Below are 12778 nucleotides of genomic sequence, written 5' to 3' on the forward strand. Positions count from 1 at the left end.
GTGTGTCAGAATGGCCATTGTTAAAAAATCTACAAACAAACGCTGGATAAGGTGTGGAGAGAACGGAACCCTCTTGCACTGTTGGTGGGAATGTAAGACTGATACGGCCACTATGGAGAGCAGTATAAAGGTTCATTAACAAAATAAACAGGTTCTTAAAAAAACTATGTTTTTATGAAGGTTCATTAAAAAAAAAGAATAGAACTACGTCATGACCCAGCAATCCCACTACTGGCCGTGTAACCAGAGAAAACCATAATTCAAAAAGATAGGTGTACCCCAGGGTGCAGTGCAGTGCTGTTTACCGTAGCCAGGACATGGAAACAGTCTAAACACCCACTGACAGATGACTGGATAAGGAAGATGTGGTGCTAGATACAGTGAAGTATTACCCATAAAAAGGAACAAAACTGAGTCAGTAGTAGTGATGCAGATGAACCTAGAGTCTGTCATACAGAGTGAAGGAATTCAGAAAGAAAACAGTATTTATATTAATGCATACATATGGAATCTAGACAGTGGTACTGATGAGCCTACTTGTAGGGCAGGAAGAGAGATGCAGACAGAAAGAATGGAGTTTCGGACATGGGGAAGGAGAGGGCTGAACGATTGAGAGAGCAGCTTCGACACATACACCACTATGTATAAAAGAGCCAGTGAAGGGCTGCCATATGGAACAGGAGCTCAGCTCGGTGTTCTGTGATGACCCCTGGAGGTGGGTGGGGGCCTGGGAGGGAGGCTCAGGACGGAGGGGATACATGTATACATGTAGCTGCTTCACTTTTTGTATTATCTGTTGGGTCTTCGCTGTGGTTCATTGCAGCTCATGCGCTTCCTCACTCTGTGGCACGTGGGATCCTAGTTTCCTGGCCAAGGCTTGAACCCTTGCATTTGAAGGCAGACTCTTAACCACTGGACCACCAGGGAAGTCCCTGATTCACTTTTTTGTACAGCAGAAACTAACACAACATTGTACAGCACTTATACTCCAGTGCGGGGGGGAAAATGTGGTACATAAACAATAGAATATCAGTCATAAAAAAGAATGAAATGGGGTCATTTATAGAGGTTGGTTGGACTTAGAGACTGTCATAGAGTGAAGTAAGAAAGAAGAAAAACATTGTCTATAAACGCATATGTATGTGGAATATAGAAAAATGGTATAGACAGTCTTATTTGAAAAACAAACAGAGACACAGAAGTAGAGAACTAGGAAATGGACACCAAGGAGGGAAGAGGTGTGGTGGGATGAACGGGGAGACTGGGTTTGACATCTTCCACTCTTCATACTGTATTTAAAACAGGCAAAGAAGGAGAACCTGCTGTATAGCTCAGGGAACTCAGTGTTCTGTGTTGACCTAAAGTGAGAAGGAAATCTAAAAATGAAGGGATATATGGATACATGTAGCTGATTCACTTTGCTGGGCAGTGGAAACACAACACTGTGAAGCAACTATAATAAAAATAATTTTTAAAAAATGGTTCTTTGAGAAGACGAACAAAATTTATAAATCTTCAGCCAGAATCATCTAGAAACAAAAAGGAGAAGGCTCCAATCAGTAGCATTAGAAATGAAAAATAAGTTACAATGGACTCCACAGAAGTAAGAAAAAGATCCCAGGAGACCACTACAGGCAAGTGTGTGCCAACAGAATGGAGGACCTGGAAGAAACGGGCAACCTCTTAGAAAAGTACAGTCTTCCAGCTGAACCAGAGGAAGTAGACAATACAGGCCAGGCACACGTACCAAAACTGAAACTGTGATCGAACAGCTCCGAACACACAGAAGTGCAGGGCCAGACGGCGTCACAGGCATTCCGTCAAACATTTAGAGAAGAGTTCATGCCTGTGCTTCTGAAATTCCCCAGAACACTGCAGCGCAACGAACACTCCCATTCTGTGAGGCCACCATCACCCTGATGTTAATAGCAAAAGCAGACAGAGATATCACAACAAGAGAAAATCACAGGTCAATATCACTGATGAACACAGACACAAAAATCCTCAACGAAATAGTAGCAAACCGATGCCACCAATACATTAAAAAGGATCACATAGCACGGTCAAGTGGGATTTATCCTAGGGTTGCAAGGATTTTTTAATATCCACAAAACAGGGTGATATATCACAGTTAGAAAGTGAATGTAGAAGGAATCTACCGCAACGTGGTAAATAACACATGAAACAAACCTCCTGCTAACGTACTCCACAGTGACAAGCTGACAGCGGTTCCTCTAAGGTAAGGAGTGGGGCAAGGCTGTCCACTTTCGCCACTTTTACTGAACATGGTTTTGGAAGGTCTAGCCATGGCAATCAGAGAAGAAAAAGAACTAAAAGGAATCCAAATTGGAAAAGAAGTAAAATTCTCACTGTTTGCAGATGACAGGACACTATAGGGGACCAGGAAACACCAGTGGTCATCAAGGAATGTGGTAAAGTTGCAGGATACAAAATCAATACACAGAAATCCATTGCATCTGTACATTAACAATGAAAGACCAGAAAAAGAAACATTCCCACCCAAAGCAATCTACAGATTGAATGCAATTCCTATTATATTATTAATAGCATTCTTCACAGAACTAGAACAAAAAGTTCTAAAATTTATATCAAAACACAAAATACCCCAAATACCCTAAGAAATCCTGAGAAAGAAAAATGGAGGAGGAAATCAGACTCCCTGATCAGACTAGACTACAAGGCTACAATCAGTGTAGTACAGTACTGGTACCAAAACAGATACACATCCAAAGAACAGGCTAGAAAGGCCAGAAATAAATCCACACAGATATGGTGAACTAACACGACAGAGGAGGCAAGGATACGCAATGAAATCAGGTCTCTTCATAAATAGTGCTGGAAAAACTGGACAGCTATGTGTAAAAGAATGAAATTAGAACATTCTTTAACACCATGGACAAAAATAAACTCGAAATTGATTAAAGACCTAAAGGTAAGACAATACCGTGTTTTCTTAGAGGAAAACAGAGGCAGGACGCTGTTTGACGTAAATCACAGCAGTATCTTTTTTGACCCGTCTTTAGAGCAATGACAATAAAAACAAATGGGACCTAATTAAACTTAAAACCTTTTGCACAGTAAAGCAAACCATAAAGAAAACAAAAAGACAACCCACAGAATGGGAAAAAATATTTGCAAAGGAACTGAAAAGGAATTGATTTCCAAAATACACAAACAGCGCGTGCAGCTCAATATCAAAAAAGCAAGCAAGCCAATCAAAAAATGGGCAGAAGACCTAAATAGACATTTCTCCAAAGACAGCCAGATGGCTAAGAGGCACGTGAAGAGATACTCAACATCACTGATTATTAGAGAAATACAAGTCAAGACTATAATGAGACACCCACCTCACACTGGTCAGAACGGCCATCATGAAAAGTCGCAAATGATAAATGCTGGAGAGGGTATGGAGAAGAAGGAACCCTCGTACATTGTTGGTGGGAATGTAAATTGGTATAGTACCAATTTACAGTATGTACCAATTTATAGAATGTAAATTGGAAAACAGTATGGAAGTTCTGCAAAAAACTGAAAAGTTTTAAAAACGAAAAAGAGCAATCCCACTCCTGGAAAACGGAAGGAAACTGTAATTCAGAAAGATGTATGCACCCAAATGTTCATAGCAGCACTGTTTACAGTAGCCAAGATATGGAAGGAACCTAAATGTCCGTTTAACAGAGGAGTGGATAAAGAAGATGTAGTACATAAATACAAGGGAGTACTACTCAGCCATAAAAATGAAACAAGGCCATTTCCAGCAACATGGATCAACCTGGAGATTATCATACTGAGTGAAGTCAGTCAGAGAAAGATACCATATGATATTGTTTACATGCAGAATCTTAAAAAAAATGATAGAAATGAACTTTCTTGACAGAAACAGATTCAGGCTTAGAAACATGGTTGCCAGCCGGTAAAGGTGGGGAGTAGGGATAAACTGAAATAAGCATATACACCCTGCTACATTCAAAACAGATAATAAGGACCTAGCGTATAGCAGTGAACTTTGTTCAATATCCTGTAATAACCTAATTGGGAAAAGAATTTTTAAAAATGCACGTGTGTATGTATAACTAAATCACTTTGTTGCACACCTGAAACTAAATCAAGGTAAGTATAGTTCAATATGACATAAAAAGTAAAAAAGCGTCCTAAGTGAGTCTAATAGTCAGACAACTTTGTAACACCGAGTTTTAAAAAAGCTGTTTTTGCTTTGGCCTGAGTGATTTCAGCTGACTGCCTGGACTGGCTCTTGGGAGTGGGTCTGATTACAGTCAATGTGCTTGGCAGCTTTGTGACCTTGGATGGGTACTTAATTTCTGGATCCTTCTCCTCTCTACAATCAAGATGCTGTGAAGACTGGACAGGCTGAAGTGGTGGGGGTGGGGCAGAGGCAGCCAACGACAGACTCTCTGCAACTGTAGCCCGTCGGGCTCCTCTGTCCATGGGATTCTCCAGGCAAGAATACTGGAGTGGATTGCCATGCCCTCCTCCAGGGTATCTTCCTGAGCCAGGGATCGAACCCGCATCGCTCATGTCTCCTGCATGGACAGGCAGGTTCTTTACCACCGCCGCTAAGGGGGACCCGTGTTGAACACCTGACATCTGATGAGGGCTCGTTCGCCTGCATCTGGATCTCACAGTCGCCCCCAGGAGGCAGCCAGTGGTACTGTTTTATTATTCCCATTTTCTAAATGTGAAAACTGAATCTCCGAGAGGCCAAGCTACTTGTCCAAAGATACACAAAATAAACGGCAAAGTCAGAAGCTTTGGGCCCCAAAGCCAGTGCTCTTTCTACCGCAGCAGTGTCTTCCAGGTGCAAGGCATCGCCTCAGTCAACCAAGCAGCTTTACATCCCTTTCCTCTCCGGACACTCGAGAAACCCCAGTAAAGAGGCAGTGGGAGCCCTTTGATAATGAGAAACCGGTGCTGCTAACCGAGGAACTCTGCGCCCTCTCACTGGGGAGCCGGGGCCGGGCCCTCACTGCTCTGGGCTTAAGCCAGAATCCACCGGCCTGTCTGCCCCGCGCTGGGCTGCCAGGAGAGTCCAGCCGGTGGCCGTGCCTCCCAGGGTTCTGTCCGAGTCTTCACTCCGCCCTCCCTCCCCCTGCCCCTGTTCCTCATTACTGTTCAAGCTGCCGCGTTTATAACACAGCCAGTGATCTAGTCGGTTCAGCGTTTCATGGGATGGAGGCGCAGAGGAGAAGGGAAGCTTTGAAAATAACTACTGACCAAGGAGAAAGAGGCATTCAGTAAAAGTGACGAGCGTGGCCATCACATTTCCGAACCTTCGTACCTCTTTCCTCCCAGTGGGCAGAGTACCCATTTGTATTTCCCTGGCCTGCAGCCACAGCGTGGCATATCTGGGGGCCTCCTCCACACTTCCAGCCCCCCGCCACTGATGCCTGGCGGCCCCCGCCAGAGCGGCTCGATCACAGCCTCCCCCAACCAAACTGACTCAAGACAAACTTCCTCAACATTATGCTTGCGTCTCCCGTGACCTCCTCGTTTGTGAGATGGGCTGGTGGGTACACAGGGTTTCAAATCAGTTCCACAGCAGAGTCCAGGGCTGGACGTGGAAGGTCCTTAGCGGTTGGGGGCGGGGGGTGGTGGAGAGCCCCGCGCAGTTGATTAAGGCGCAGTGTCAGCCCCCCAGTGGCATGATGCCAGGCACCCCACTTGACCAGTGCCTCTGGCGGGGGGATCCTGGCAGGACTTACCACCAGTGAAGAGCCACTCAGGGTCCAAGCTGGCCAGAGACGCAGGTACGGGGGCTGCCCCACAGCTGGGAAACCGCTGGGTTTAGCAGCAGTTCAGAAAAGTGACGCACCCGACCCCATAACCCCCCGATTTCTGGCCCAGTACCAGCTTTGCCTCACACTGCAAAGTGCTGAAGCCAAATCCAGGCGGGCAGCACACAGCCGTGCCCTCACCCTGTGCCATGAGCTGCACTCAGCATCGCGGCCGCACCTCATGAAATCCTTAGGACAGAATGAGGACGTGGTGCCCTTGAGACCCCTTTGTGCCAGTGAAGACACCGAGGCTGAGGGGTCTTTCCCAGATCACACGGCCAGCAAGTGAAGGCTCCGGAGCCTGAGCTGAGCTGTCTGCCTGGGGCCGTCTGCTGGCCTCTGACCTGTCGGTTCTCAAGAGAACTACAGCTGCTACGAGGTCACACCACGCATGAACTCAGACGCATCTGAGCCTTCAGAAGAAAGAGATCAGCCAGAGCAGGGCGCGGGGGAGGCTGCATCTGGGTGCTCCCTGCCCGGCCTCTCCGAGCCCTTTCCCAAACCCAGGTCCCCGGAGGCACCCGAGTCATTTCGCAGAGTGCGGTACCTGGGCTCAAAGAGCTCTGCCCCACTGCCGGCCTCCCTGGCACTGGGAGGCTGCCCTCCTTACCCCGCCACACCCCTTCTTGGCACCACACCCCAGCTCAGCAGCAGGGGGGACAGAAGAGAGACGGCCTTACTCCTCAGCTGAGCCCGTGTCCTTGGGAAGAGAACTTCGGAGCGCAGCGCTGCTGGTCCTCGCTCCACCAGAGTCCCGGGTGAGCCAGGAGGGGCCGCCTCCACAGGGCGGTTCATCAAGCCCTGGGGATGAAGAGAGCCAGCGAGTGGGGAGGCTCTGCGTTCCTGTTTATTCTGGTATCATTAGAAAGGAACTGTTACTATAGTAACGGGTATTACACTTGGTGCTCGGCCACTTCCTCCATGCGGAACACTGTGTCCGAGCCCCACTGCCGGGGAGGCAGGCACAAATAAGTATCGATTTGGTCAGATCGTTGAGGGGCAAGGACATGCCAAGCTTTGTTCTGAGCAGGGTGGCCCAGGCACAGGCATTTCCCTTGTTTCTGATGGGAGGGTCAGCCAGAATGCCTTCTGGTACCTCCCTGACCTGGTGGGGGTTGGGAGGCAGGCTTCCTGCTGCCCAGCACGACTCCCCAGGGGAAAGCGGCTCTTGGTGCAAAAGGAGGGGAAACTAGGCTGGGTCAGTTCCAGTCACCCACTTACAGGCCAGCAACTCCATCCTTGGTGTTTCCTCAGTACCCTGAACCTCAGTGGGGAGCCACAGGATGGTGCCCAGGGGAGGTGGGTGAGTGGATGCTGACGGGCTCTGGGCCAGACCAGCCCTTGTGTTCGTCCCTGCTTAGCCCGGGTGTGAGCCCCTTGGGCAGCTAGTCAGCAACCCCTGAGCCTTGGTTTCTGTGTCAAGTGTGGAAAAAAACAGTGGTTGAGAAGAAACACAGATGAGCTAACACAGGGGAAGCCGGCGGTCAGTGCATGGCAAGGAGGACTTTTCCCGCAGAGAGAGCTGGACTCGGTGTGAACGGCGTGCAGGGCCTGGCGTGCAGCGCTGTGCCTGGCGGGGTCTGTGCTGGGTAGATCTCGTCTCAGGGAGTCAGTGTATGAGTGTGAAAATAAAGAGCATATGTAGATACCGAAGGCCAGTGTGGGTGTTTACAGATAACAGAGGCATTCTCCTAGTTTCACAATCGGCTCACTTGAAACGTGGACGTGTTTTCTAGCCTGTGTTGTCATTCCTTAATCCCCTAGTGAGGAAGCTGACCTCCACTTAAGCTTGGCCCTCTTCCCACCTCTACTTTCTCATGAAGAGTCTGGGTGGGCTGGGACGTGATTAGACCCAGGGCATACATCCAGCATGAATGCCAACGTCAAAAATGCAATTTTGCTTCAGTAAAATATTAGCAAACTGAATCCAACAATTCATAAAAGGATCATACACCATGATCAAGTTGGATCCATTCCAGGTTCACAAGGATGGGTCAATATATGCAAACTGGTCAGTGTGGTACGCCGTATCAACAAAGGACAGAAACCATATGATCACTTCAGTAGATGCAGAAAAAGCATTTGATGAAATTCAACACTGGTTCATGATGAAAATTCTCACCAAAGCGGGTACAGAAGGAACATATCTCAAAGATAAAAGCCATTGGTGACAAACCCAGCATAATACTCAACCGTGAAAAGCTGAAAGCCCTCCCACTAAAGTCTGGAACAAGACAAGGATGCCCACTCTCACCACTTCTATTCAGCATGGTATTGGAAGTCCTAGCCATGATAGTCAGGCAAGAAAAAGAAATACAAGGCACCAGATCAGAAGGGAAGAGGTAAAATCATCATATACAGGTGACACGACATAGACAGCCCTACAGATTCCACACAAAAGTGTCCGAACTGATCAACCGAACCCATCAAAGTAGCAGGACACAAGGTTGACATACAGAAATGTGTTGGATTTCTTGCCATTTGCAGAAACATGGATGGACTCAGACATTGTCATACTGAGTGAAGTAAATCAGCCAGAGAAGGAGGAATATCGTATGACATCCCTGAGGTGTAGAAGCCAAAAAGAAGTGATATGAATGAACTTACAAACAGAGACAGACTTTTGGTTGCTGGAGAGAAGGGCAGGGAGGATGGAGGGAAGGGATAGGTAGGGAGTTTGGGATGGACATGTACACAGGGCTGTGTTTAAATTGGATAACCAACTAGGACCCGCTCAGTGTTATGTGGCTGCCTGGATGGGAGGGGAGTTTGGAGGAGAACTGTCCACAGAGACAGACTCACACCATCTACAAAGACAGACTCAAAATGGCTAAAAGACTGAAGCACAAAACATGACCCAACATAAAGTACCCAAAAAACTCACAGAAAAGGACATCGGCAAAACGTTCTCTGACATAAATTGCAGCAAGATCTTCTTAGTCTCCCAGTGCTAAATACATAAAAGCAGAACCCAGATGGCGGAAGGCAGGCCGTGGAGCTCACCGATCTCCACAAATATGTCAGAGATGCAAGTGGGGTGACTGGCAGAGAAGACCACTGAATGCTGGCTGAAGACCTCCGACCTCCAAAAGGGAAAGAAAACATTAACCCACACAGGAGGAGCATAAAGAGTGATGTCTTCACAAATGGAACCCTACAAAATAAAGAAAGAGTAAACTACTGTTGCAAAAACATGGATGTTGAGTCCTGCCCCGGGCCAAGGTGCGAGTCCCTGTACCAAGACCGCAGAAGTGGAGCCCAGAACCAAGGACACCTCCGAAGCTATTTGGGCCCCTTTGTAACTGTTGCCAAAAGCCCCTGATCGTCCCTGACAAGCTTCCTGACTTCAAATTGGCAAATATGCCCACTCCAGTAAACACGCTATTAGCCCCCTAGCCAGTCACCTAATGCCAACCTTCCAGCAGGAATTTTCTTTGTCTTGAGCCTATAAACTCACAAAATTGGCTGTTAACTCAGGAGAACCGTCGACTCTCCGTGGCCTGTCAGGAGGCCAGCCCGCTGCACCTGCCGTGCCCACATGGTCTCGTCTGCTCTTTGTTCCTAATTCACTCTCCTCTGCAATACTGTGTCTGGAAATTCTTTTCCAGCCTGCGCTCAGATTGCCCCAACAATGGATGCCTCGTGGAAAAAAGGATGTTGAGAGTCAGATGCCACAAGAGAATACATACTCCGTGATTCTATTTATATACATTTCAACACAGAACACGTGGTGATCGGAGTCACAATAGTGGACACTGATTGCATAGTGTTAATCAGACAGGTGACTGTGCAGGTGAATTCCATTTTAAAAAATACATCAGGCTGACCATGTAAGATTTGTGCACTCAACTGTAGGGGTGTTACACTTAAGCAAAAATTTTGATATTTTGGTTTTCACTAATATCTAGACAAACCAGAAGTTCTCTTCAGCCAGGAATGACATCCATGATGCAGTGAATTATAAATACACTGTGCTTTTTTATCTGATGAGAATCACATGAGTATTTATGAAAACTCATTTATGTCTAGGACACAAATGACTTCCAACTTCTGTCCTCCATAACTCCATAGGCTAAATTTTGATCATTTTTTAACAAGACACGTGCACTCCAGTGTTTGCTGCAGCACTATTTACAAAACCCACAACGTGGAAGAAACCCTAAATGTCCATCGTCAGAGGCTAGCAATGAAAGATCGGAAAAGAAATTGAGATGATGAGATTGCTTCCCATGGCAACGAAAAGAAAATAAAGGTCCACTGCCAGAGGAATGGATAAAGAAGATGTGGTACATACACACAAGGGAATATTACTCAGCCAGGAAAAATGAAGTAACGCCATTTGCAGCAACATGGACGGACCTAGAGAGTGTCGCACTGGGTGAAGCGAGTCAGACACAGAAAGGCAGATATGACAGCACTTACATGGGGTGGAGCCAAAAAAAGGGCGCAAACGAACTTACACAACAGAAGTCAGGTCACAAATGTACAAAACACATTTAGAGGATGAGGGAGGGATAAATGGAAAGATTAGGATGGCAATAGACACACTAGTGTATATAAGACAGCTAACAAAGCCTACTGTAAAGCACAAGGGACTCCGGTCAGCACTCCGTAATGGCCTGATGGGAAAAGAATCTGAAAAAAAGGTGGGTCTGTGTTTATCTGCAACTGAGTCACTTGGCTATACCCCTGAAACACAACACTGTACATCCACTATACTCCAATAATTTAAAAAAATACTGTCATCTGGAGCAACATGGATGGTCCTAGAGATTATCATACTAACTGAAGTCAGTCAGAGAAAGGCAAGTACTATATTGTATCACTTAAATGTGGAATCTAAAAAAATAACACAAATGGACTGACTGACTCTCAGACACAGAAGAAAACTATGGTTACCAAAGGAGGTGGTGGGGAGGGACGAATTCGGAGTACGGGATTAACAGATACACACTATATATAAAATGAATAAACAGTGGGCAAAGTTTCACTATATAATACAGGAACTATATTCAGCATCTTGTAAAAATAATGGAAAACTACCTGCAAAAGAACAGATTTATATATATGTGTATGTATATGCAGTCATATATATATATATATATGTATCTGAATTACTACTGCACACCTGAAACTAACATGATATTATTTGTTTTTTAATTGGAGTACAGTTGCTTTACCAACATTGTGGTAGTTTCTGCTGTACAACAAAGCTAACACAATATTATAAATAAACTCTTAAAAAATGCACTTTGATCCTCTTTGGCCTGTGTTACTCAGGTAACCAACATTTATTGAGTACCTACTGTGTTCCTGCCATTGCCCAGTGCTGGAGGTACAATGGAAATGAGACCATATTCTTGTGCTCAGGTAACTTGCTTTCAAGGTGGGGTTCAGACCAAAAAATGAGACCAACAAGAACATGTCAAGCTGCGGTGAACTTTCTGATGAATGCAAGCCTGGGCAAGATAGGGGGGAAGGCTCGGGACCTCAGGAAGCGTGGAGAGTGGGGAGGTGGCATTTTCGGGAGGCTGGAGTGGTGGGGAGGGGAGCATCCCAAAGTGAGGACAGCTAGTGCAGAGGCCCCAGGGTAGGATGCAAGGCCCCTGGGGTGGAGGCCGGGCGTGAGTGAGACAGAAGCACATGGGGGCAGGCAGGCCTGCGTATCCTGGGAGCTTTGGCCAAACCCGCCATTCTGGAGCCACGTCAACTTACAGGGTCCCAAATTTGCCCGTGTTAAACAATTTTCTGGAAACAAGGTGCGTTCCTTTTATTTCTTCTTCCGAAATCGTCTCTTAACGTCCTCGTGCGTAGCGCCTCTCCCAGCTTCCCATCCTGCTGTGGCTTAGCCTGATGAGATCTGACACTGGGAGACCATAACCAGGTTCTTGTCCCACCACTCCTCCCTGTCACTGGTCCTCACCACGTGTCCCACTGAGCAGACAACTAGTATTGGGGGCGGCACTTCTCAGGGCCCACGGTGTCTTGTCTGAAGCAATCCCAGTGTCCTCTGACAAGTGAAGAGCAACACGGATGCTGGGGCAGGAGGACCTGCTGAGTGTCTGCTCACCGCCCGGGTCAGACACACCCCCGGCCCATCTCAGCCCAGAGCAGCCGGCTGTGGCCGTCCATCCCCACTGTGTGTTCCCTTTATCAGGGGGTTCTGATGGCAGCACCAGAGCAATCGAGAGCCAAGGACAGTCGGGCAGGAAACGCCCCCAGGTTGGGTGCCCTTTTCCCCAGGCAGTTGGGACCCACTGTTCTTCTTCCACTAAAGCTCTTCTTTCAGTTCAGCCTGTGTGCAGACCCCTCAAGCTCTCTCACCGACTGTCAGCAGAGGGCAGGGCTTCACCTTATGCTTCTTAGTACCCTGTGCCCGTACCAGCTGCTCAGCCCCAGAGATCTGGATATCTCTGAACTAGGGACAGCACCGTCTTGCTGTGTGTGAGTACACACGTGTGAGCATGTAACTGTGTGAAGTCAACAGCCACCATTTCCCAAGCCATACCTCCTCAGTAAGAAATTATGCTACGTCTTATAATGAGATGCCATCAATACCATATTTATTGATTAACCTAAAGAAAGATGTCTACTGCGTATTTGATGAAAAATCAAAGGGCAACATCATACATAGTCTGATTCCTCTATCTTTTTTCCCCTCCAAGATAAAGTTAGTATATACACAGAGAACCAGTCTGCAGGCACGTACACTGAACTGTTAACAGAGGTCAGTTCTAGACCGACATATCTCAGATGTCATTACTAGCCTTCACTGGGCATGAGTGTTACAGTCAAACTACTGGGCCAGGTTTTTGGATTTCTGTGTTAGAACCTAAGAGGGAGGGGCCTAGGAATGTGGAATTTTAGCAAGTTCCCCCGGGGGTCTGTTTATATTTGAGAGTCTGAGAACCACTATTCTGCAGCATAAAATTACGGGCCTTTCTCTTTTGTCCCAGTATATCTGT

General features: G+C 46.9%; 1 protein-coding gene across 6 annotated transcripts in view; it reads right to left on the bottom strand.

Moving 5' to 3' along the window:
* The window catches only part of FAM107A (family with sequence similarity 107 member A), a 92437-nt gene that overhangs the window by 15921 nt on the left and 63738 nt on the right, over positions 1-12778 (bottom strand). The window contains exon 1 of one of the 6 annotated variants that reach the window (XM_027522395.1): positions 6494-6671. The exons of 2 other annotated variants lie outside the window; for them this stretch is intronic. In XM_027522395.1, the coding sequence (XP_027378196.1) occupies positions 6494-6608 (115 nt within the window). In that variant the 5' untranslated portion in view covers positions 6609-6671. Of the gene's footprint in view, positions 1-5741; positions 5847-6360; positions 6383-6423; positions 6672-12778 lie in introns of those variants that run through there. 3 more of the 6 variants (XM_027522398.1, XM_027522399.1, XM_027522401.1) reach the window with 3 other exon arrangements.

This window comes from Bos indicus x Bos taurus, chromosome 22 (genome assembly GCF_003369695.1).
Source record: "Bos indicus x Bos taurus breed Angus x Brahman F1 hybrid chromosome 22, Bos_hybrid_MaternalHap_v2.0, whole genome shotgun sequence".
Lineage (NCBI taxonomy): Eukaryota > Metazoa > Chordata > Mammalia > Artiodactyla > Bovidae > Bos > Bos indicus x Bos taurus.